The following is a 27,501-nucleotide window of genomic DNA, read 5'->3' as shown; positions in this document are numbered from 1 at the left end:
AGAGAGAGAGAGAGAGAGAGAGAGAGAGAGAGAGAGAGAGAGAGAGAAAGAGAGAGAGAGAGAGACAGAGAGACAGAGAGACAGAGAGAGAACACATACATAAATAAATAATATGGAAAAGAATTTGTCACGTTCTCTTACGTGAGTAAACACAGTGTCCTTGAGCTCTTCAAAACTGTCACTTGGGGTCCATGCTTCAGCAAACTGCAGAAAACCCCACTTTTCCTTGTCATCTTCTGTAGCCTGGAGTTTCTCCTTCCTGCCATTCAGTGTGCTCCCTGTGACCTGAGCCTGGGAGACAGAAACATGGAGCTCTTATCTTAGTCATGCCACAGCTGACACACTTCCATTAGTACGTTGACTTTAAGCTGAAGTCTTAAAGTTACCCAATGAGAGAGTATTACAACTTCAACACATCATGGCTTTAGTAATATGGTTATTTAAAATTACAATTTTGAATTCGGAATTGCCATCTGATATAGCCCCTCACCCACTATAGAATCGGGAGAGTAGGCCCCAAGGCAACACAGGTGAGCTGGCCCATAGTGAAGGCACAGGTGAGAGCCAGAGAACTGACCCTTCCTCTTGCTGGCTGTAGCACTGGGTGAACTTGCAGGGCAGTGCTGGAGAGCTTACCTTGGTGGGTGTGGATGCAGGAGACCGGGAGGGCTCACCAACTCAGCTACCACCCAAGCCCAGATTCAGGGCTTTGAGTTGGTCCACCCCCCAAACTACCTCATCAATGAACTGCTGGAGCATGTGAAAGGGCTGGCCTGGATCCAGAGCTGCAGGACCTCCATAACACAGGGCAACAAGATAACCAACAGGCGTCCCGCTGAGGATCCAGTATTGACAGTGTAGCAGAAGGCAGAGACTCTGAACCAGACCAATGTCTCACTGCATGGACATTTGCAAGTGAAGATGTGTGGAGAAAAGGGTGTGCTGTGGGACACACTGTGACATTCTACAGTTTCCATGAGGAGATGTACTTTCATGCTTTGTTTTGTACTTTTGTTTTTTATTTTCTTTTGGGGAGGAGGTTAAAGGACAGAGGGCGGATACCTTTGTCACAGGACAAAGGGACAGGGAGATGAGTGGGATGCATGATGTGAAACTCACCAAGAATCAATAAAAAATTTTAAAAAACCCCAAAAAACCAAAAAACCAAAATTACAATGTAAGTACCAAACATTTAGGGAGATTTAGCAGAAACATAATACAATATTCACTTTCCTCATGAATTTTTTATTTTAATGTTTATATACTTAGGAATTTTCCACAAACATGATTGGTCAGTACGTGTATTTATAATCACTACTTAGAACTCACTACAAGAGTGTTTATTTGTGCCCCCCTCGAAGCAGCATCTTTGGGAAGTGATGAAGTCATGAGGGTAGGGCCCACTTCCACGGGATTAGTGACGGAATGCATTGCTATTTATTCCTATGGCATTTTGTTGCAGTAGCTCAAATTTCTTAGAAACTGATGTCCAAAAGTGTGTGTGCTGCCTAGAGGGGTGGGAGGTTTACAAAGTAGGCAATGGATAGAGGCTGGAAGTTTCAGTGTGCATGCTGGGTAATCCCACGGAGGGAGTTCTAAAGGTATTTCAAGTCAACAAGAGCGCAGCAGAGAAAGTATCTCTCTTCTTAGAGAACAGGCACATAATCCTGAGCAGAATGTTGCTGGGACAGAGACTGCAAAGGCCATCTGGATGAAGTTTCAGATGAAAGTGAGGAACATGCTATTGGAAACTAGAGGAAAGGTCACTTTGTTCAAAAGCCAAGGACTTAACCGCATGAGCAATGTTCTGGTTATTTCACTGCATCTCACTGTGACTTCCGAGGACGTGCTGCAGGAGCAGCACGGCTCTTTCTGACTACTTATGGTCCATGCAGGAAGACATAGACAGAGACACAGACAGAATTGTGAGGCGAAAAGGAAACAATTTAAATTTTAGGAAATTCTTAGCTCATCAAGACTCAACCAGTTCTGAGAAGAACTGTTTTGAAGACAACACTGAGGTATGTCCAGGGGGGGGCCATTCGATAGAACAGTTGGCATGACATGAACTGCATCAGTAGAAACAGTGTCAGCTGGCAGAGAAGCAATCACAGACAGGATGGCAGAGGAAGGGAGGTCTGTCAGCCTTCTTGACCTGCATGGAACTGGAGCAGAGCACAACTTCACAGCCAGAATACAAAACGAGAGGAGAGAGATGACAAAGGCAGTGCAGGGGTCACCAGGTGCCACTCTTACCACAAGCATTGGTAGGGAGGCGGGGTGTGTGACAGACCTGCTTTCACGTGGATTGTAAAAACCAATGGTGAAGGAGCTGCAGGGCTTGGGGCTGCCTACCATAGCTCTGGAGCTGAGATCTCTCTCCAGTCTGACAGAATCTGAAAGCTAAGGCAGGGGCAGAGCCACTGCAACTGTATGGCCAGTGCCTAGCTGAGACAGGTGGATGTCTCCATCCCAGTGGATCCAGAAGGCAGGGTACTCTCTATGTGGCCAGGAGGACAGTATAGGGCCAAAGAGGATTGATAATAAGCTTTGATACCTGACTCAACTTGCCCTGTGAGGTTTAAGAACTGTCTGGGACGAGCTAGCTCTTTCTCCTTTCCGTTTTCTTCCTCTTGGAGTGTGAGTATTTTAGACATCTCTCCCACAGCTGTAGTTCAGACGCATACAATGGCTTCTAGAAGTTGGCTTCTCTGAGTCACAACTGGAGAGGAACTTCACCTCCAGATGAGTCTCATCCATACCTGACTTAGATAACATTTAGATTAGATGTTGGAGTCTAGTAGAATGAATGAGTATAGTTTGTGCATAGAAGCTCATGAATTTTATGGGGACAGATAATGGTTGGTTTTACAATGTGACACAACCTAGAATTACCTGGTTAGGGAGACTGCCTAGATCAAGTTGGCCTGTGGGCATGCATGTGAGGCTTGCTTTCAAACTGGGTGGCACTATTCATGGGCTGGACTCTGAATGGTATTAAAGTGAAAGAACAGGGCTCCAGAGAAAGCATGCATTCATTTCTCTCTGTCCCTGACTGTGGGTATGACTTGACTACCTGCTTCATGTCCCTGCCTTGCTTTCCCTCAGTGACTGACTGTAACCATGAGTTAGAAGTTGAATAAGCCCTTTCTCCCTTAAGTTGTCTTTAAAAAAAAAATTAGGAAACCAGGACAAGACAGAATAAAATGTATGACTGAAATGTAGACTAAAAATGTATGACTCTCCAGAATTCATATACTGAAACCCTAACAACTGATGCAATGTTGTTAGGAGGAGACTGTTAGTTATGGTGCAGTCACGACTAAAGCAACTTGGGGAGGAAAGGGTTAATTTTCCACTATCACTGTTCATCATCAAAGAAAGTCAGGACAGGAAATCAAGGGGGGCAGAAACCTGGAGGCAGGAGCTGATGCAGAGGCCATGGAGGATGCTACTTACTGGCTTGCTTCCCATGGCTTCCTCAGCCTGCTTCTGTATAGAACCCAGGGATGGATCACCCACCATGGGTTAGACCCTCCCCCATCAATAACAAACTAAGAAAATGCCCTATAGGCCTGCCTACAGCAGGTCTTATGGAAGCACTTTCCTAATCGAGGGCCCCTCCTCTCTGATGACTAGCTTGTGTCAAGCCGACATAAACCTAGCCAGCACAGTACCTCACAAATGAGATCTCTGCCCTTATAAAAGGATTGCATGAGGATCCAACAGGCAGTCTTACCCAACTTGACCATGGTGGCTCTCTGATGTCACTCTGCATCCTCCAGAACTGGGAGGAATATTTATTATGCATCACCAATGGCATAGTATTTGTTATAGCATCCCTAATGACTAAGAAATCCTGCTCTTAGTCAGGCCTCTTCTATAAGCACCCATCAATGTTGGGAAAAAGAGACAGCTAAGGAGAAGGTACAGGCTGTCTTCTGTTAACGTTGCTGAAAATGCAAGAATCTTTTTGGAAAAGACTCAGTGCTTCCAAAGTTAGGTTCCAGCTGATGCTAGCCTTGCTACTGAAGCAGTGGGCGTGGCTGTGAGAGCCCTTGGGGAGCATGTGTGAGAGATGAGAAAGGCAGAGTTCAGTCTTAGCACATGAGAAAACTAGGAAGAATAAGAAGGCGACAAAAAAGTGTTTCCATGGTAGCTAGAGATGGCTCGGGAGTTATAAGTTCTTGCAGGAGACCAAAGGTTGGTTCCGTGGACCCACAGGCCCTGTAACTCCAGCTCCAAGGGACCTGAGGCCTTTGTTTGGCCTCCATGGACACCTGCACTCACGTGTACAAATCCCTACATAGACAAACATACATGAAGCTAAAAGTAAATAAATCTTTGTTTAAAAGAAGAAAAGAGAAAGGGCTTGGAAAAAAAAATAGCCATGCTTGGAAACTGGAGCCTTGGTATAGTAGAGGATGGCAGGAAATGAAGTACTGAGTCCTTTATGATCTTAATCCCTACTGTGTGGGATACTTAGGTGGCCTTTGCTTGCCCACATCAAAACTCAGCCTCCTAATTCAGGCAGTGCACAGACGGGTTAGAACTCCAGCCCTACCTTTCGATTCAGCATCGCCCACATTAGGCTGTCCAGAGTACCGTTTGCAATAAGGTAGTGAATATTCACAGAGCTGCACTGTCCAATTCGGTGAGCACGGTCTTCAGCCTGCTTGATATGCCCAGGGTCCCAGTACAATTCAGCAAAGACAACGTGACTTGCAGCGGTAAACGTTAAACCCTAAGCAAAACAAAGTGAGTGAGACACAAACAGGCTGAGCACGAGACATGTACATGTAGCATGAGACTCCCATGTAAGAAAGCCTTCCGGAGCACATGAAAAGGAGAGAAAATAAGAGTGATAGTCAGCTTGAACTGTTAGCTTGGTAGCTTAGAGTCACCTGACAAGGGATTGGACCACTGAAGGACTGCTCAGGTCAGCCTGGTCTGTGGGGGATCATCTTGATTGTTAACTGACATAAGAGAGCTCAGCCCACTGTGGGCGGCATCATTCCCTGGGCAGGTAGTTCTGGGCTTTGTATGAATGCTAGGTGAGCATGAGTGACTGAGGCAGTGAACAGTGTTTCTGCTTCAAGTCCTGCTCAAGTTCTTGGACTGACTTTCCTCAATGATGGATTTTAACCTGTAAGCCAAAATAAATCCTCTTTCTTCCTCTGAATTGATTTTAGGCAAAGTGTTTTTATCACAGCAACAGAGATAAAACTAGTACGGTAAAAAGTATTTAAAGGTAAAGTCATGCATACTAAGACAAATTAGGAAGATTTAACTCATGACCAACAAATGAAGATTACTTATCTCAAGTGAAAAAAAATACTCAAGTGAACTATAGGAAATCATGTCTGAAAGGCATTTCAATAGGCAGATTGATGGGTACTGTATATACAAACAAAACCACTTTATCCTCTGATGAAGAGTTAGAATCACTTTACTGCTGGAAAACCTAACATTATAAAAGAGAAAGAATAATTTGTAAAACATGGTATCCATGGCAACCAGGCATCAAGCATTGACATGTTCTTCATTTAATTCAAGCCTCTTGCTGGAAAGTGATAGAAGCAGTGTCTTCCTGTGCAGCCTCCGGGCCCCTGAAGTTTAGTGCCTCCCGTCTCAGTGTGGCCTGTAGCCACTATATTCTCTGTGCACCTGGATTTTGCATGAACTTGAAATACTGTGGCAGAAAAGCATTAAGCCTTGTTTAACAGAGAATATATGAAATACAGCAAGCTGCTCAGGTGATGTGTGTCAAGACGCATGGCTTCTAGGATTGTGGGCTGGGTGAACTTTTGAAGCATGAACAACCCTGGGCACATACAGTCAAAAGTGTGGGCAGTGGAAGAAAAGTCTGCCTTGCTTTAGAAATATAGTTTAATCCATGTTGGTCACAGGCACTGGAGCTTCTGTGAGGAAGACAGTTTTGAGAGTGTTACGCTATTAGTTTTACTTTAAGTATTTTGTGTTATAACAAAATCATATGATCACTCATTAAGAAGGGCAACAAATTCCATGCAAATTAGTCACTTCACAAAATGGGTCAGAAGTAATAAAAACCAGGATAGAACTAAACACAGTATTGAACCTGTGTTGCTGTTTAGGACCCCAGAGCCATATTAGAAGTAATACTGAAAAAATAAGTAGTATTATCAGAGGAATACTACTAGCCTTGTAAAAAGCATATGGCCAGGGCCAGGAAGACAGATCAGTCAGGAAAATGATGCCTTGCAAATGTGAGGACATTAGTTCTTTTCTCTGAACCACATAAAAAGCTGAATGTGGTGGTGTGCACTTAAAATCCTGGCACTCAGGAAGTAGAGATGGGCAGATTCCTGGGACCTACTGCCAGACAGCTGAGCTAACTGGTGAGCCCCAGGTCTCAGTAAGAGACCCTGTCTCAAAAAAGAAGTTGCAAAAAGCCTACCATGGTGGTGTACACCTTTAATCCCAGCACTCAGGGGCAGGCCAGCCTGGTCTACATAGTGAGTTCCAGGACAGAGAGAACTACATAGAGACTCTCAAAATCCTCACAAATGAACAAACAAACAAGGTAGGTGTTTCCTGAGTTACAATTCTGTATCCCTGAGACTAACATTTGGCCTTCACATGCAATCTATGTGCACATACATACACATAAGCATGCATGTGTGTAAATGACCATGGTCACAAGATCACTATCATTCTAAGGAATAGTCAATATGAGACATTTCCTTTGTTGTAATGAGGAGACCAATCTTCACATAGACAAATGCTGACTTATGTAAGGGCTTCAGAACACAACCTTGAATAAAATATGAGTGCCCTATAATTCTTAATTTCAAGGTATCATTTACTTTTAATCATCGTTTAAGCTCTCCTGTCTGGTTTCATCTTACCTATCATGTCTCTTGACAGAAACATTCACTCCATTTCTAATTTCAGGTTCTTGGTAGTATTGTCTATGACAGAAATACTGTGTCACAGATACATGTGTCAGATTTTAGGAACTTTAATCCAACATAAGGAAATGCTGAGACAACTTCTAGTAGGTCCTCTAAGCTATGTCATCTTCATAATTTCTCTACATACAGAATTCTCTAGGCCACAACTAGCTGGGTAAAACTGATCTTGATATATATATATACCAGGTGTATGCCATGGAAGCATGCTCAGGTACTACCATTTCCCCTGCCTCAGTGTTAAATGGCCTGGTTTAGACATTCACATCAAATATTTTAGAATGAGACATGAAATTCTTAGGCAAATGGATGGAACTAAAAAATATCATTCTGAGTGAGGTAACCCAATCACAAAAGAACACACATGCTATGCACTCACTGATAAGTGGATATTAGCCCAAAAGCTCACAATATCCAAGATACAACTCACAGACCACATGAAGCACATGAAGAAGGAAGACCAAAGTGTGAGTGCTTCAGTCCTTCTTAGAAGGAGTAACAAAATACTCACGAGAGCAAATATGAAGACAAAGTGTGGGACAGAAACTGAAGGAGGGGCCGTCCAAAGACTGCCCCACCTGGGTATCCATCCCATGTGCAGTCACCAAAGGTAGATACTGATATGGATGCCAGAAGTGCATGCTGACAGAAGCCTGATATAGCTGTCTCCTTAGAGGCTCTACCAGAGCCTGACATATTCAGAGGTGGATGCTCACAGCTAACCATTGAACTGATAATGGGGTTCCCAATGGAGGAGTTAGAGAGAAGACTGAAGGAGCTGAAGGGTTTGTGGCCCCATGGGGAGAGCAACAATACCAACCAACCAGAGCTCCCAGGGTCTAAACCACCAGCCTGGGAGCACATAGGGAGGGACCCATGGCTCCAGCTGTATATGTAGGGGAGGATGACATTGTCGGGAATAGGTGGGAGAGGAGATCCTTGGTCCTGTGAAGGCTTGATGTCCCAGTGTGGGGGAATTTGAGGGCAGGGAGGTTCGAGTGGGTAGGTAGGTGGGGGCACATCCTTATAGAAGCAGTTGGAGGGAGGATGGGATAGGGGTTTTCTGGGGGGAGGGAATGTGGAAAGGGGATGATAACATCTGAAATGTAAATGAATAAAATATCCAATTAAAAAAAATGAAGAAAAAAAAAAAAGAATGAGGCTGAAGCCCAAAAGTGTCCTTTTTTACACAGTAGGACTACAACTGCCACTAATTTATAAAATATCTACTCTTCTCAGACCTTTATGACATGACATCTGCTTGTCAGTGGCAACCTGGACTGTGATGGTTTGACATAGAATGGCCCCCATAGCTTATATATTTGAGTACCTGGTCCCTAGTTGGCAGAACTGCTTGCAAAAATTAGGAGGTGTGGTCTTATTGGAGGAGGTAGGTCACTGGCATTTGCAAAGCCATGCTATTCCCACTTGAGCTCTCTGGCTTGTGGTTGTGGATCAAGATGTAAACTCTCAGCTACTGCCATAGCACCATGCCTGTCTGACATCATGGTCTTGGACTCTAACCCTCTGGAATCATAACCTCCAAATTAAATACCCCCCCCCCCACACACACACACTTAAATTTTATAAATTGTCTTGGTCATTTGAGGGAAGAATGTTAGCTTCCCTCCTAGATCAGAGATCCTTGCTTGGAGGCTGGGTGTGGTGGTGCAGGCCTTTGATCCTAGCGTTTAGGAGGCAGAGGCAGGTGGATCTGCTAGCTGGGTTTACTAACTGAGTTCCAAGGCAGCCAGGGCTGTTACACAGAGAAACAAAATATTCTGCAAGAAGCCAGAGGTAGTGGGGCATGCCTTTAAACCCAGCAATCTGAGAGGCAGAGAGAGGTAGATCTCTGGGAGCCCAAGGCCAGCCTGGTCTACAGAGTAAGTTTCAGGTCTGCCAGAGATAATAAAATGAGACCTTATTTCAAGAATCAAGCAAACAAACAAGTAAACACACAAACCAAACCAAACCAAAATACTTGAAGAGATGTGGTCCTGAGGACTTTGTGCAACAATTACTATGCAAACTGAAAGAATCTATATGGGAAAATTACATTAATTAGTCAATGGTGTGTGTGCATGTACAGTGGTCAGAGGACAACTGAGTTGAGTTACTTTTCTTTGGTGGCCACTGGTAGGATGGCCCATTCCCAATGGCTGACTCCACTCATGTGCACATGGGCAGCACTAATTAGACTCACTGGGTTATTTAAAAAAAAAAAAAAACAAAAAGGAAAGGAAGTTGGGAGGGAGAAGTGCTGGAGCAGGGTAAGGGACGCCGAAGAAATCAGGTAAGGAGTGTGCCAACTAACATTAAAATTTCAGAGTAAAAACAAGAGGCTGCCTTCTATTGTATTTTCTAGCACTCTTAAGTAGAAAGAATATGTACTACAACAGACATCCAGACATAAAACTACAATTTTATGAAACAGAGATCTGAGCTAACAGTCTTATTGTTACATCATCATACTTTCTTATCAACCACAGACCTGAATCTCTTACCTGGCCAGCAGCCTGAATGCTCAGGATAGCCACACGGGTATCGGGGTCCTTCTGAAATTGATTAACCAGATGAATTCTTTCTGAAGATGGAACACTTCCATCTATCCTGATGTAACGAGCCTAGCATCAATAGGGGAAATAGCAAAATGAGATAAGCCCTATGCAGCCTAATTTTATATATTTTATACCTTATTTTTATAGTCATATAAAGATACAAACTGGTTAGAATGGTATATCAGCAAATGTTATACAGCAAGAATCTTAATAACATATAACAATTTCTTTTTTTTTCTTTTTTTTCTTTTTTTTTATTGGATATTTTATTTACATTTCATATGTTATCCCCTTACCCCATTCCCCACCCACCCGGGAACCCCCCATCCCCTTACCCCTCCTCCTTCTCCGTGGATGTAACCCCCACCTACCCCCCCAACTCCCACTCCCCCACCCTCAAAATTCCCACCCCCTGGGGCGTCCAGCCTTCATGAGGTCAAGGATCTCTTCTTCCACCTGTGCCCGGCAGGGCCCTCCACTCTTACATATTCAGCTGAAGCCCTGGATCCCTCCCTAAGTGCTCCCAGGCTGGTGGTTAGGACCCTGGGAGCTGAGGTTGGTTGGTATTGTTGCTCTCCTCATGGTGCCACAAACCCTTTCAGCTCCTTCAGTCCTCACTCTAACTCCTCCATTGAGAACCTCATGATCAGTTCAATGGCTAGTTGTGAGCCTCTGCCTCTGAATATGTCACACTCTTGAAGGCCTCTGAGGAGACATCCATATCAGGCCCTTATCGGCATGCACTTCCTGATTAAAAGTTTTATTATTGAGTGTGCACACACAAACATATGTGCACATGCATGAGTGCCTTGGTACATACATGCAAGTTAGAGGACAACTTTCAGGAGTTGTTCTTCTCCTTCTGCCATGTGGGTTTCAGATATTGAACTCAAGTTATCAGGGATGGTGACAAGATCCTTTAGCTGCTTAACTATCTTGCCCATCCCAGTTTTTGACTTTTTAGCCTTCCTGAAGAAAGGCTCTATGCTTAATACATCTTAATACCACTGTGGTGTTTTGAATGAGAGTGGGCCCCACAGACTCACATATCTGAATGCTTGATCCCCAGTTGGTGGAACTGTTTGAGAATTGGGGTGTGGCCATGTGTCACTCGGGATGAGTTTGATGGTTTCACAAGACCATGGCGTTCCCAGTTAGCTCTCCCTCTTTGCCTCATGGTTGCTGCCTCAGCATGTAACTTCTTGGCAACTGCTCTAGCACCATGCCTGCCTGCCACCATGCTAGGATGGTCACAGACTCACCAGCCTCTGACACCATGAGCCCAATAAACTTTTTTTTCCTGTAAGTTGCCTTGGTCACGGTATCTTCACACAGCAATAGAAAAGTAACTTAGACAACCACCTATGCCAGAAACAATTGCTTTTATACAACAGGAGTTCTATAAATATTTTTTTAATTAAGCAAATATTTCTTCAGCAACATTCTATGCAAGTTAATTCATAACCTTTGGGCAGTCGGTAAGAGTGACTTTAGGCTCACAGGATCAGTTACTACATTGTAAAACCAAAACCAGACGAGCGAGAAGCTAGAAAGGAGAGACGATTCCTCAGGTATTAGGGAGGCACAGAGAGTGGTACGCATATTTCCGAAATATAACCAAATATTAACTGGGAAGTAACGTTCTCAATGTGCCATTTACGACATCTTTTTTTTTCACATTATTAAACGTAAAAGAACCATGAGATGATTGTATCTGCTGAAGTGAGGATAGAGGACACCCACGCACACCTTTAGAAAAAATGGAGAATCATTAAGTGTTAAACTGAACAGACGTGTCTTAAAGAACAATTTAAGCTATGAAAAAAGATTTGTGTGCTAGAAAATAGCTAAAAAGAACTAGCTCAACCTCATAAAAATAAGTTAAGCCCTAAATTGCAACTCATCTCATTCAAATAAGTATAGATTCTATGAAAAAGAAATCACCTAAAAGTTAAGAAATACGAATATTTACTTTAAAAGAAGACTGTCCAAGTATCATTAAATAGTTCATTTTCTTTTGTAAACCTATGGGCCTGTTCATATGTGTGAGTACAGGTCAGTGTTTGTCACAGCATGGAAGTGGACTTCAGAGCACAACCTGAGGGGTGGGCGGTGGTCCTTGCTTTCCACCTTGTTTGAGGCAGGGTCTCTAGTCCTTTATCTGTGTACCACAGGCTAGCAGCCTATGAGTGCCCAAGGATGCTCCTGTCTCTGCCTCCCACCTCACAGCAGAAGTACACTGCCGACACTAACCACACTTCAGTTCTTCCCTCTTGTGCAGCAAGCATTTGACTCACTGAAACTGCTCTCCAGCCCAAATGACTAACTTTCTTTCTTCACAAAGCACACATAACCACACTGACCAATGACTCTGTATCCTTACAGATTATAAAATCCTCTCAGGTTAGAGTCAGGAAAGGTGGGGAGAAATTCTCCTTCCTCCATGAATATCTACATTTTTTAACTCTGTGAAACTGACTGAGATTCCAAGACACCATTAGAATGGATGAGAGGAAAACAAGTGGTATTAGTATTCTGTCTAAACTCCACCTCCACAGTTACCTGGCAGTGGAAATCTAACAAGTGGACTGCTGTGCCTGGATCAGAACCCAGGATTTAACATAAAATAAGCTAGAATAAGAAAATATGAATTTTTTTGTCAATGATTTAAAAATTAGTTGTAAGGTTAATGAAGTCTTTCTCGGAGCGTGACAATCTATGAAAAAGAACCCTTCACATTACAGCATCACACTATGCTGTATCATAAATCCCTCTCTGAAGGAAGACACAGAACATAGGAACACACTAGTTAACGCCTAACCTGGCTTTCGTCCTGACTTTGAAAACAACAACCCGAACTGGCTGCACTGCTCCCTTGTACAAGGTCACAGTACTTGCCGGAAATTTTTTATAGCTGCCTCTGAACACCTGTGCAAGCCCCTGGCACTCACGGGACAGATGGCAGGTAAAATTTTTGAAATGGACAATGGGAGATGCCATCACTGATGTGAATCCTGGAAACTGAGGTGGATCTTAGAGGATTCAAGGAGAATCACGGACCTCATGGATATGGCCTAGATAACCGAACTGGCCAACCATACAGGCCGTGTACTTTAATGCATCTTTGCTCACTCTCCCTGAAAGTTTTCCACGGAGTATATGGTCTGTGAGTTTAAAGGGTTTGATAACTTGGGGGCAGTGATCTGCACTGGATTCAGTCTTTTCTCTTAGCCACATTTAGGTTGTGTTGGGGTTTTACCACTCTCATATGCTATCTCCAGGAACAGGAAGGGATTTCCATTAGCCGTCAAGACAGTATATCCTTAATTAATTCAGATAAATTGAACAGAGGAAAACTTTAAAGTTGATATAAAGAAGAAAACAGTACCTCATGGTAATACTATAAATACTACTAATTTTTAAAGAAAATACTTAATAAATTGTTGATATAATCATGTATTTTAAAAACATCACTCTAAGAAGGTTAAAAATATCCACAGAAATCATGAGACTAAAAGTGATATTCAGTATAGTGAAAACATGTATTCTAAAAATTATTTTATAGAAACATTATCACATACCTTGCTTTCGATGACTGCTTCTGTGCAAGCTTGAAGCATACTTAAATGATGAGCAAAAACCAGAAATTTAAGGGAGTCATTCTGAAGCAACATCTTAATATAGTCCTTCACTGCACCTGCCTAAGTATTAAAAGTCAAATTTTATTAACATCAAAGTTTTTATTAAAGCACCATGCCACTTTTAATAAAGAAAAAAACAAAAGCTCCCGATACCAGCAAGTATCTTTAGACACATGCCTGTGGGCTTTGGCTGATCTTTCTCTAGGCAGTGTACTAACGTGGAACCCGCACATATAAGGGATGTGTGGAAACTCTATCTGATGTACATCCACTTTATTTTATTCCTACAACAAGATCCCTAGGAGAAATCCATTTAAAGCATGGAGAACTGACTTTGGTGGCGAGCTTCCTGTCAACAGCTGGTGAGTTCTGAGTACTGGGGAGGTAGAGCATCACACAGGCAACTCGCCAGGGAAGGTGCTGCTCATCTCACTGCAGCTACGCAGCAGGACTGAAGGCACCATGGACTGGATATACCCATCCTTCAGGACGCACTTCTCTGAGCCACCTCCTTCAGTGAGGTTCTAACCACCTACTCCACATCACTTCCCAATGATACCAGCATGTCACAAACCTATGAGCCAGTTCAGCCACTGATGAGATCAGTACCGGTCTGATCAACTCCTCAAAGCCCGAGGTTAGCGAGAAAGCCTGTAGCACAGGGGCCTTGGGGTACTGCAGATTGAAATGACATAGGAGGGATAAGGGAGAGGAAGAGAGAGAAGTGAGGGGTGGGTAAGAGAAGAATGTACTATTGTTTAGAAGATGGTTCTTAAAATAATTTCGAGTGCATACAAAGGGATTAAGGAGAAAGGGGGAGACAAAGACTTTAAAGAAGACTAGGACTGACATTTAAGACTGAAGAGATTTGGTTCACCTTCTCCTTGAACTGAGCTAGGGAAGCAGGTGTAGGGAAAAGCAGGGAGAGAAGTGGCTGGCGGCCAGGTGAAATGGAAAATTACTTGTCTCTAGGATGGAGAAGTGTGTGGCTAGTTTTATGTCAACCCAATACAAGCTAGAGTTATTTGGGAAGAGACTCTCAACTGAGAAAATGTCCTCATAACACAGCCTGTAGTCTATAAGGCATTCATTGATTAGTGACTGATGGAGGAGGGCCTAGCTTGTGGATGGGAGTGCCATCACTGTGCTGGCTGTCCTGGGTTCTATAAGAAAGCAGGCTGAGCAAGCCATGAGGAGCAAGCTAGTAAGCAGCATCCTTCCTTAGTCTCTGCGTCAGCTCCTGCCTGCAGGTTCCTGCCTTGACATTCCTAGATGATGGACTTATAAGCTGTTAGGTTTTCCTCTTCAAGATGTTTTTGGTCAGGTGTTTCATCAAAGCAACAGAAATCACAATAAAACAAGAAGCTGCTGGAAGAACCTGAAGTGACAGGCTCAAGAGCACAAGGGGGAAGTGAAATGGAGAAACTGATGTAGAAAGAAAAAAAATCATACAAATTCACATTGAATGGGTATTCTTAGCTAAAGCTGGTCCAAGTTATCCAGAAAGAGTGAGAAATAAAGATGGGAAGACTTAAATTTAAAATATAAACACACTATCTCTTAATTGTTAATACTAATAAAACTGGCTGATTGTGGTGGTATATGCCTGCAATTCCTGGAGACTGAGGCAGAAAGATTACAAGTTTAAGACCAGCCTGAACTATACAGTAAGTTCCAGGTTAGTCTGGATCAAGGATAAAACAATAACTAAGAGGGGGTGGGGCTGGAAAAATGGTTTAATGGTTAAAGTTAAGAGTGCTTGCTGCTCTTCCAGAGGACTCAAGTTCAGTTTCCAGCCACACTGTGTGGCTCACAACTGCCTGCAATTTCAGGGGCTCTGATGCCCTATTATAGTCCCCACAGGCACCTAAATGCATGCACACATGTGTATATATTTACAGATATATACACAAACACACACGCATACATAATAATAAAGATAAATGTTTTAATAGTCAACAAAAATTTGGTTACTTAGAAATTTTGGATAAAGATGGCAGGCTGAACTCACTCAACCCTTATTCCCTCTCAGTCTAAGAATAGCAAAGGACACAACAGACAAGAGCAAACTCTATGGAAGCTAATAAGTACATGATGCCCTATAACTGATTCTCCATTCTGAGAGATCTTAAGCTTGAAACATGAAATGCACAGGAATATCTGGTTTCTGTTGCAGTCATGCACAAGGCCCAGGAGGGACAGGGTGAGGAGAGCTAGAACAGGAAGAAGCCAAGAGAAGGCAGAAGTGGAGTGCTGTGCCCAAGCCTGTGCCTCACCCTGTCTACCCGTTCTATGCCACACATATGGACTCCCCACATCCTGGCAGCAAACTGGAGACAGTCTTCAGATGTGGTAAAGCAGCGCTTGTTAGGGTAAGTGGAATCCTGGACTGAGAGCAAGCAGTATGGTGTGAAGGCATGCTTAAAGAAGACACACTGGGCCTGCAATCCCCAGTACTACAGTGCTGAATGGCAGGGACGAGAGCAGGTGTCAGGTTATGGGGGTTCTACACTCATGAATGAATAATGCTATCTATGCGAAGGCCGGAGACCGCAAGTCATCTTTTATTCTCTCTACTCTTTTGCTCTTTGCCTTCTGCTGTGGGATAAAGCAGCATAAAGGCCTTCATCAGATGCTGGTACTTTGATATTGGACTGTCCAGCCTCCAACATTGTGAGCTAAATTACCTTTCATTGTTTACAAATGTTCCAGTTCTCAAGTTCTCAAATGAGAACAAAGATTGTAATTAAACACAAGCAAGGCATTCTAGTGTGCTTCTACACAGTAAGAGGCTGTGGTCACCAGAGTGTGCATTTCAAAGAGCTAGAGCCAGGAGAAAGGATTTTAAATGGTTTCACCATAAAAAAAGACAAACAAGGCACTACATGTTTACCCTGATTTAAACATTCCATATTATATTAATATATCACACAGAATAAAAAATAGATCAACAGTATATCCCATGGTTCACCTGCAAGTATTTTAAACATGGGTTTAATAACAAATGTAGTGAATACTGATCAGGCCAAAGTTAGCATAATTTACAAAAATTGTATCACTTGAATGGAAGAATGGGAATGAGACAGTTATGTATCTGTGGAGGGGGACAGAGATGCAAAGAGGTAAAATTTTATCCTGTTTATTGACAAACCCACGGATAGAGCTGAAAGTACGATGTGACCAGTAATGCAAACAAAGATGCTGTAGAGCAGTGTTGAGGTCTGAAGAAATTAAAACAGAGCAGACAACAACACTCGCCTTTACAAGAACTGAAAGGGGCTGCTGCTGGGGGATAAATTAAGAGTTATTTTTTGGAGTGACTGTTTTCCAGCTTTAGTCATATTTAACATTAAAAATTAAAAATACCTATCTAAAATTTATATGCATTAACTGCAAAGTCTCAAGCATTATTCTACAAACTGCATTTTGCACAGCTAAGTTTTCTGAACAATGCGTTTCATCATATAGTGAGCCTGGAGGCTGGCAAGAACTTTAGCCTTGGATGTTGGTGCCTCAGAAAGTGGAAATGAAGCTCTCTCAAAACAAGCTGCTATAATTTCCAGATATGTTGCCATGGCAACTGAAGCACTTTAATAAAGTGCATGTTTGTCTAAAGAGCTATATTTACAGGGATAAGCTGTTTGGTAAGTACATGTCAAGTTGGAACGCATAAAGTACATTCATTACAGCTCCAATCTAGACTTAGAATTGGAACAATTGCTGTAACCTGGGCTCATATGCATTCTTACCTAGTGAGCGCTTCCCACCCCACTGTTAGCAGCTACCCCTCATCAGGACCAGAGCTTCTGAGTGAAAAGCCAAGCTCTTTCCCACTACCCCTTAAACCACTGCTTTAAAAAGGCTGGGGAGAGGCGCTGCGGAAGCCGCGGGTTACCATGCAGACATGGCCAAGTCCAAGAACCACACCACACACAACCAGTCCCACAAATGGCACAGAAATGGCATCAAGAAACCCCGATCACAAAGATACGCGTCTCTTAAGGGGGTTGACCCCAAGTTCTTGAGGAACATGCGCTTTGCCAAGAAGCACAACAAGAAAGGCCTGAAGAAGATGCAGGCCAACAATGCAAAGGCAGTGAGTGCATGCGCAGAGGCCATCAAGGCCCTTGTGAAGCCTCAGGTCATCAAGCCCAAGGTGCCAAAGGGCCCCAGCCGCAAACTCAGCCACCTGGCTTTCATCGCTCACCCCAAGCTTGGGAAGCGGATTCGAAGCTACATGGCCAAGGGTCGTAGGCTCTGCCAACCAAAGCCCAAGGTTTAAACCAAGGCAGAGGCCAAAGCTCCAGCTAAGGCCCAGGCCAAAGCTCCAGCCCAGGCTCCCAAAGGTGCCCAGGCCCCTGTGAAGGCCCCATAGAAAAGGCTCCTGCCAACGTGAAGACAAATGGACAGCCGTGACACACCTACCCACACACTATTTGCAGATGACCAGTGTCCTATGCTGTTTTTACAAATAAACTCGAGGCAAGATCTGTTAAAAATAAATAAATAAATAAAAAGGCTGGGGAGATGGCTTACTGGGTAAGAGCTCTTGCTACACAGGCATGAGAAACTGAACCCATATCCCCAGCACCAGCTCAAAGCTGAACAAGGCTGTGCATTTGTGTAACTTCATTTTTAGGGAGCTTCCAGTTTGGTGGGGGGCCATCTCAAAGGAGTACGCAAAAAAAAAAAAAAAAAAAAGAGAAAAACCCCACTCAATTTCTTTCATTAGCCTCTGAACCCATGCACATGGGTATGAACACCTTCACATACATGTACACACACCACATGCATATATACACATAAAAGGAGATGGTCAAAATGCTGAGAGTAACTGCGGAGAAGTGTTTAGCCATAGATGGTACATAGATGTCCAGCCTTCCCACTTCCACCCAAGCCTGAGGCTCAGGGAACATTTCAGAGAAGGTGGGGCAGAAAGAATAAAAAGAGGCTAAGGTTGGGAACATGCTATGAAAACGGTGTTCTGCAGACAAGGTATGGCTCTGACACATATGAATTCACAGCAGCTGTGGTTACCTGTATAAGACCAAGTGAGTTACAATCCTAGGGTGGATGAGGGAGAAATCTCTGAGGCCCCATACCTAGGTAAGGATCTGCTGGCAGCTCATGGCTGTTGGGAGAGGGAGAGCCACTTTTCTTTGAGATTGTGGCTATGAGTAGCTTGCTCATGCCTTAGTGGGTAGCTCAGTACCTATGAGCAGTGCTAACTGGACTCAGTGGGTTACATTTAAAAAATGGGGGGGGGGCACATGAAGGTGAGAGGGAGATGTTCTTGAGGAGGCTAGGGAGTTTTAATGAGGAGGAGTGAGGATGGATATGATTGATATATTGTATACATATATGAAATTTTTGAAGAATAATTTTAAAAAGGAATAACTGATGACTAGATGGAGTTTTGAGTTAATGGCATACATAGGTTATAAAGGCAAAGTTGTTTGTATGTATGTGTGTGTGTGTGTATATATACATACACATTTAATGGAGACATAAGGGTGCTTTTTGAAATGTTAGTTCTTATACAGAGTGTGGTGGTACATAATTTTAGATACAGCATTAAGGAGGCAGAGACAAGTGGATCTCTGTGAGTTTGAAGCCAACCTGGTTTACACAGAGTTCCAGGTCAATCAAGACTAAATAGTGAGATTCTGCCTCAAAAACAAACAAACAACAAACAAACAAACAAATTCAGTCTTAAAAGAGATGAGGACGTCCATTCCGATGAAATATAAAAACTAACAGGTGCCTGTTTATTAGATTTAGCATAGCAACTTAAACATCATTGCGAAGTTGATTTCTAGGAGCTCATGCATTTGGGGTCTAAAATAACTATGCGCAAGTAGACTTTAAGTGTTCTTCTAGGTTCTGAAAGCTGTGATTGCATGGATTGACATTTTATTTTACTTTTTAAAGACTTATTTATAATTATGTGTTATGTCTATGCACATGAGTGTGGGTACCCACAGAAGCCAGAGGTGTCAGAGCCTCTGTAGATAGAGTTGCCAGTAGATGGGTGCTGGGAACTGAACTCAGGTCCTCTGGAAAAGCAGAATTGCTCTTAAGTGATGGCACAAGGTGGACATTTAAAATGTATTCTGCATGCATTTTTCCTGTCTTTCATTGTAAGTAAACATCAACACCATTACAGTGTCTTATTTTAAATGATCTGAACAAAGGTTTGCTTGCTACACTATCAGGTGTGTGTGGTGGCAGGTCCCAATAAGGACTGGTATCTTGGTGATGCTGACTCAGATTCTGTGCTAGCAGAAAATGCGTGGATTCACAACTGTTTTATTTTACTGAGATGAGCAGCGTGTTTGTCAGGTAAGCTTAGGTAACTAGTGGAGGCCATATACAATAGCTTACTTAAAGAAACACAATATTTTTAATTGTTGGTTTGAGATGGTGTCTTGCTATAGAGCATGGTGGATACGGAGCTCATAATAACACTCCTGCCCCTGAACACTGCGTCTGTGTGTGTGTGTGTGTGTGTGTGTGTGTGTGTGTGTGTGAGAGAGAGAGAGAGAGAGAGCGAGCATGTCACATGTGTGCAGGTGCTTGCAGAGGCCAGATGAGGAAAATATAGATGGCTGAGAGATGGCAACAGCAGCAAGGCACTCTGAGTCGTATCTCTGGCCTCAATTTTCTAATATTTAATATTTATATATATATATATTACTTTCTGAAATAAAAACTGTAAAAAAACTATACTGCATTGAAGACCTGATCAAAGTTATTTAAAATTGTCAGCATTAAATCAAATAATAATAGGACAAAGGCCAAAAAAGAGAGAAGCATTATTTCAGTCTTATAAGAGCAAGACCAAGCTTTAGTCAGCTTCTTCTAGCTCCCAGCTAAGGCTTCTTGAGCCTTGTGCAGTCTTCCTGCCATTGTCAGATCTACCATTCACCCTAGAAGAGTCCTACGACATCTATTTACCAGGTCCTCCACACTTGAGAAGTCGTCACCTTTGTGACCTGATAGGTGTTACCACTTCTAGATTGGAAGTGTAAGTTCTTGGCAAGCCTAAAGGCAAGAATCCCTTCAGGTCAGGGACTGGGATGAAGATGGCTCAGTGAGTAAAGCACTCACTACTCAAGAGTGAGGACCTGAGTTCAGGTCCCCAAATCCATATACGACTGGATGCAGGATGCAGTAGATGCACCTGTAATCCCAGAGCTCCTTCAGTGAGAAAGGAGATGGAGATAGAATCCCTGGAAACTCCAAGCCAACTAGCCTGGCGAAGGACCAGTGAAGACAGTAACCTTATCTCAAACACAGCAGAAGACAACTGACCCCTTATGTTGTCCTCTGACCTGTACACATGTACCATGGCACTTCCATGCCAGCACTTATACAAATGAATACTCACACTCATAAGCATAATAGTAAAAAGAAAATTCAGTCAGGTCAGTTTTGTGAGACTCCACTAACCCCAATTTCTTTCCTAGTACAGTGGAGTATTTGCCTAATTGCTGAGTATTCTTTAGAGTTCAGCAAGTGTCATGGTGATTTCTGCTTTAACAGCCATAGCTTTTAGCTAAGGGAGTGCAGGCACAAAAGAAGCTCACAGATGTGCTAGATTTACAACAGTTCTGGGGATCCAAACTCCAGCCCTTATGTGTGCATGGAACACACTTTAACCGCTGAGGAAACGCGGTTGCTAACTGCAGATTTTAAGCATCTGGGACTCTGTTTAGTACTGTTTCCTCTAAGATGATATTAGCATTTTATCTGCACTTTATTTATTACTGCTGACTGCCTCTTACTAATGAATGGGAGGCAGGCTGTTCCTGGTTCAGAGCCAGACTTTCCCAAACCACAGATCAGGCAGAGGAATAAGCCCTCTCCAGATCCTCCTGGGCCCTGGGCAGCAGGAAATCCTGTAATGACCTTATTATCTCTCACTGCATTTTAAAGTGAGACTCTACTTAGTTAAGCTGCTAAAGCAATTAAATAGGAAACCCACTTTGTGTCTAAGGGAACATGGTTAAAAAGACATTTCCCTTCTGAAAATAAGGCACTGAAGAATGCTACCATCCCCAAAGTGACAAGAAAACTTAAATTACAGGTTGGTTTTTATAATTTCATTAAAACAAACAAACAAACAAACCTTCTCTTGAAATGGTTTTCTCTACAAATGAGACATGTGGTAATGTGCCCCCAAGTGATAGTTGGCTGACCCAAATATACTACATCTATCTTGTTTTAAAAGATTAATCTGAGGGCTGGATTAAAAGCACTTGAAGCTCTTGCAGAGGACACAGATTCAGGTCCCAGCACCTACAGGGTGGCTTACAAACATTTATACTCCAGTCCCAGAGGATCTGACACCCTCTTCTGTCCTCCATAGGAACTGTCTGCATATAGTGCACAGACATACATTTTGGCAAGACATATAAAATAATTCGATCTTTTAAAAGTTTTGTTTTTTAACATTATATATACATGCTAGTGCAGATGACCACAAGAAAATATTGGATCCTCTGGAGCTGGAATTACAGGTGGTTGTGGGCCACCTGATGCGGATGCTTCAAATCAAACTCTGGCAATGGGAAATATGCTTGCTTTACCTCTGAGCCGCTTCTTCAGCCCTGAATATATGCCACCTCCCCAGGGTGTATTATGCTGACTCTGATTCTGAGGAATCTTCATTTTTAATCAATTGCATTCATTAACTTATAAAGTTATAAAGTAAAATAAAATAGATATATTAAAAAAAAAAACAACCCCTATGTTTCTTGTTGGGGCTGGACAGCTCAGGAGTAGAGGTGCTGGCCTAGTTTTGGTTGCTTGGTTACACCAGCTCTCAGTAATCTGTGTGAGTTTGCACAAACTGCTTCATCTGCTGGAACTGTACTCTACCAGCCCCATAGCCTTCTCTTTTTGACTGGCTACATCTACTTGTACATTCCTTAAGACAACGTTTCAGTAACCTTCTCCTGGGCGCTTCTCTCGCATGTGGGTTTGAAGCAGTAAGCAAAGCCTTTTAGAGGTGAATATTTATTCTACTGGTCTCTCGAAAAGGCTGCAAATTCTGTAAGAGGTAGAGTCTGTCATTTTCATGATACCTCCCTAGCCATACACTTCATAATAGGGACTTCATGTTATTAACCAGGAAGCATGGTTTTTTTTTTGTTTGTTTGTTTGTTTTGTTTTTAAAAGGAAGCCTCAACACTAATGCAGAGACTGTAATAACCAATCTATAATTTTCAATTTAATTTTCAAACTGGTACAGGAGAACTCAGTAACACAGTTTGTCATAGAAAAAAGATGTAGCTTATAACTAGTTACCTTCTAAAAAGCCCACTTAGCCTGTATGGTAGATAAACTGTATTACTCAGAGATATAATAGACTCTAACTATTGGAATTCAATAACATGGAGGGAATTGTATGGAGCACCACCATTTTGTAATGGCAGGAAATAAAGGTTTCTGGCTGGATCCAGGAATGGAAAAAAGTCCAAAACATATTGGTGGCTGAAAACAGAAGCTCTGGTGTGGAGAGAGGAAGGATGACTAAACTCCGTAGGAGGTGAGGCCAGGGGTTGGGTATTTGCTTTACTTATTTTTAAGAATATAACTCAATCTGGGAACAGCTGATTTTAGTCTCCTTTCTTTTCCGTCAAGGGTCTTAATTAATTAGATGTCAGCTTCCTACTAATGACCATTACATCTTATAATCACATCTTCTTAACATAGAAAAAAATCACTGAAAGAGTTCTTTCTCTTATTTTGATACACTGCATTAAGCACAAAACCAGAAAGTGAACAAACAAACCAAATAAGAAAAGAAGATGGCTATTAACTCCTAGAAAGGCAGTATCTGTTAACAAAGTGTAGCTATGGCTGGAGGGTGATGGGTCTAGCTGTCGCTGCACTATGTACAGTGATCACTGATCAAGTGAGAACTAAGGAGGGGCCCAGGGCTATAGCATGGAAAGACGGAGGAGGGTGAGAACTGCACATGCTTTCTTTTTACACTGTCTTCAACAACCAACAACAAAGAGAAGTGATGAGAAGGAAGGAGAGAGACAGACAGACAGGAGGGAGGGAGGGAGGAAGAAGAGAAAGGGAAGGAAAGAAGATCAAGAGAGAGGAAGAAAGGCAAACACATAGGCAGACAAGTGGGTAGAACTCACAGTAATTAATTTACCTGTAGCCTAAGGTAAGATTTATAGGTCAAGAAACAAAGTAGGGTTCAGAAACAGACACACACACACACACACACACACACACACACCTCATTGATTTTTTAAAAATAAGATCTTGACCTAGTTATCTGCAGTTATCAGCTTGACATAAGCTACAGTCATTTGACGAAGGAGAACCTCAACTGAGAAACTGCCTATGTGAAAACAGTCTATAGGCATGTATGTTCGGCACTGTCTAGACTGATGATGGATGTGTAAGGGCTTAGCCCACTGTGGGTGGCAACATCCCTAAGTAGGTGGGCTTGAGCTGAATAAGAAAGCTAGCTGAGAGCTAGAGAGATGTCTCAGCAGTTAAAAGCACCGATTGGTCTTCCAGGGGATTCCATTTCAATTCTCAGGAAACCCAACATCCTTTTCCAACCTTCCCAGGCACCAGGAATACAAATGACACACAATCATACATGGAGGCAAACAATCATACACATAAATAAAATTAAGATTAAAAAAAATATAAAGAAAAGACTCTACTAAAAAAGAAAAAAAAAAAAGCAAATAAAGCCAGCCAGCAAGCAGCATTTCCCAATCATTTCTGCCTTGAGTTCCAGCTCTGACTTTCTTCAAAGAGGTATTATGACCTGAGATGATCCTTATTCTCTTCAAGTTGCTTTTGGTCAGACTGTTTTAGTACAGCAACAAAGATCAAACTAGAGACATGATCAAAATGTACTGCATGAAAAAGATTTTTAATATAAAAAATCAAACTAGAACAAGTGCTAAAGAAATTCAATGAGGAAAAAGGTGTTTCTAAAAATGAATGTTAAACACAAATGTACACACACACACACACCAAGCACAACAATGGTGTGATTTAACAGCACAATGAGACACTATGAATACAATATGAAGATGGCCTAATGGATTGGAGAATGAAGCACAGTGAAGACACAATGTGGCACCGTAGAGAAAACATTGTAAGAGCAAAGAGAGTACTTCAGTGCAGAGACAGCACCTGTCATGAAAAAGGAAAGCACTGTGACGACACAGTGGAGCAGTGTGAGGGAATAATGGAGCATAGTGATGACACAATGGAGCATTGTGATGGGACAATGGAGAACTGTGATGAGACAATGGAACACGATGATAACACAGTGGAGCACTGTGATGAGACAGTGGAGCACTGTGAGGACACAACAGAGCACTGTGATGATGCAATGGAGAACTGTGATGGGACAATGAAACATTATGATAACACAATAGAGCACTGTGATGAGACAGTGGCGCACTATAAGGACACAATGGAGCACTATGAGGAGATAGTGGAGCACTGTGATGACACAATGGAGAACTGTGATGGCACAATGGAACAATATGATGACACAATGGAGCATTGTGATGGGACAATGGAACACTATGATAGGACAATAGCATTGTGGTAACACGGTGGAGCACTGTGATGAGACAGTAGAGCACTGTGATGACACAATGGAGCACTGTGATGAGACACTGGAGCACTATGATGACAGTGAAGCACTGTGATGACGCAATGCAGAACTGTGATGAGTCAATGGAACACTATGATAACACAGTGGAGCACTGTGATGAGACAGTGGAGCACTATGAGGACACAATGGAGCAGTCTGATGATACAATGGAGCATTGTGATGGGACAATGGAACTCTATGATGGGACAACAGCAATGTGATGACATAATACAGTACTGTGATGACACAGTAGAGCTCTGTGATGAGATAGTGGAGCACTGTGATCAGACAGTGGAGCACTGTGATGACACAGTAGAGTACTGTGATGACACAATGGAGCATTGTGATGGGACAATGGAACTCTATGATGGGACAACAGGAATGTGATGACAAAATAGAGCACTGTGATGACACAGTGGAGCACTGTGATGACACAATGGAGAACTATGATGACAGTGAAGCACTGTGATGGGACAATGGAACACTATGATGACACAATGGAGCACTGTGATGACAAAATGGAGCACTGTGAGCAGACACTAGAGCACTGTGATAATGGACTATTGTTATGGAACAGTGGGACACTGGGATAAGACAATGAGACCCTGTGATGGCACAAGGAAGACTGTCATGAGACAGTAGAACATTGTTGAGGTGATGGAGTACTGTGAAAGGACAGCAGAACATTTTGGTGATAGCAGAGCACTGTGAGCACACAGTTGAACACACTGAGGGATTACTGGAGCACTCTGGTAGGGCAACAGAAACACTGTGATAGTGAAACAGATACTGGTAGGACCGTGGAGCATTGTGATGTAATAGTGGGATACTGGTTTTAGAGCCAAATCATCTTGTGAGGAACATAGTTTTAGCAGCATTGTTTCAGGATAGTAGAGCATTTTGACGGCATATCAACCGATTGTGATAGCACACTGAATCTCTGCTTTGGTATAATGGAGCCACATGATGGGCCAATGAAGCACTGTCCTGGGATAGTGGAGTGCTCGCTGTGAGAAGAAAACAGAACATTATAGCGCTGTGATGAATGTGATGGGATAATGGAGTACTATGATGGAATGACAAAGCCCTGTGGAGCACCATGATTTGACAGTGGAGCATTGTGGGACAGAGGAGTAGTGTGAGGAGACAATGAAGTACTTTAATGGGATACTAGAGCACAGTTCCATTTCCATGTTTCTGCCTCAAAAGATAAAAATGATGTCTAGGGCTGGAGAGATGGTTAAGTGGGTAAAAGTGCTTCTTTACAAATTTGAAGACTTGAGTCTGATCCCTAGAATTTATGTAAAAAGGCTGGATGTGGTATGTATCTGTAAACTCAGCATTCCCAAGGCAGGATGGGAGGTGAAGTCAGAAGGAATGGGAAGCCTGGGACCAGCTGGTCTGGAGTAGGCAGTTCAGTCCCAGAAACAAGAGACCTTGACTTAGAAAAGGAACAACTCCTGGTCTATATAGTGAGGATTCTAGGCCAGTGGAGGCTCCAGAGTGAGACCCTGTCTCAAAACAAACCACACAACCAAACCAAACCAAACCAAACCAAACCAAACCAAACCAAACCAAAAAATCCCTAACAATCTCAGGACTGAGAGGAATCACACTCAGTATCTACAAATACTGCCACACTTGTCGAAACAGTAACATACAGAAAGTTTATTGGATAGTCACACAGATTCAAGAACTCCCAACACTATCTAAATTTTATGTGAATGTGAGTATATCTAACTCTTTAAACTCCATGATGTAAAAGAAGATGATTGTCTCAACCTTTAAAAGGATTATTCGCAGGAATCATGAAGAGAAACCAAGCCAAAAGCTAGCAAAGACAGCCATCTGTGTATCCCTTAAATAAGGTGTACATGTGAAACTATATAAAGTAGTGTTTTTCAACTGCAGTCTGTTTCTCAGACTCTTTGGTTTTCCATAATAAGTTTAAAAGGCAGTGATGTGTATATTAGTAACCTACTGGACTAATTAAAACACACTGAAAACTTTTCACGAAGACGAATATGTAATGGCCCAACGAGGAGTACCTTGGCAATTGCAGTCTGTTTAAACATGCGCGTTATCAACCCCATAACCGTCTCCATGGCACCTGAATTTGGAGCTCTCATTAATTTCTGCCATTCTTCAAAGCTGGCATTCAGTTCCTATGTGGGAAGGATTAACATTGTTTAAGAATACAGCATCAAGAACAGAACAATTAATCCAATCAGGAATCAGGTCCTACCTCCCCTTCTCTGTATAGAAAGCTGTAAAAAGAAAACTCTCATAGATACCAAAGTGCTCAACCACAAAGCAGAGGCTGGTCACATGTCTGTGCCAATGACAAAAGCCAGTGACAAGCTATGTCACACCGTAAGTCAGACAATTGAAACTTCCTCTTGAAAAAGTGCATAAAATGAAAAGAAATCTGAACACATCAGAAAATAAGATTGTGAAAATTTATTTTGCAGTAAGATACATTATTTAAACAAGCATAAGGATGAGAGAAATATTAATTACATAAAATTGATATGGTAATAAATGATATGGTCATTTTATTGTTAAAATAGCAGATAAAGAAAATAAGTTCGTTCTTATTTAAGAAATACTGTAGCACTCAATGTTACAAGACGCTTATTTGACTTCTAAGATTTAACGATGCAAACTTCTTGTCCACTCAGTCATGTCCACATGGA

General features: G+C 42.4%; 1 protein-coding gene across 4 annotated transcripts in view; it reads right to left on the bottom strand.

The window, feature by feature from the left end:
* The window catches only part of Zranb3 (zinc finger RANBP2-type containing 3), a 149,353-nt gene that overhangs the window by 38,497 nt on the left and 83,355 nt on the right, over positions 1–27,501 (bottom strand). For 3 of the 4 annotated variants that reach the window (XM_028771483.1, XM_028771482.1, XM_028771485.1), the window contains 5 exons: positions 26,854–26,970; positions 13,093–13,212; positions 9,458–9,577; positions 4,565–4,744; positions 142–291 (listed from right to left, as the gene is read on the bottom strand). In XM_028771483.1, the coding sequence (XP_028627316.1) occupies positions 142–291; positions 4,565–4,744; positions 9,458–9,577; positions 13,093–13,212; positions 26,854–26,970 (687 nt within the window). The remainder of the gene's footprint in view (positions 1–141; positions 292–4,564; positions 4,745–9,457; positions 9,578–13,092; positions 13,213–26,853; positions 26,971–27,501) is intronic. The other variant, XM_028771484.1, reaches the window with a different exon arrangement.

The sequence above is a fragment of the Grammomys surdaster genome, unplaced genomic scaffold (assembly GCF_004785775.1).
Source record: "Grammomys surdaster isolate TR1022 unplaced genomic scaffold, NIH_TR_1.0 208, whole genome shotgun sequence".
Classification (NCBI taxonomy): domain Eukaryota; kingdom Metazoa; phylum Chordata; class Mammalia; order Rodentia; family Muridae; genus Grammomys; species Grammomys surdaster.
This window is presented reverse-complemented; position numbering and strand designations above follow the sequence as displayed.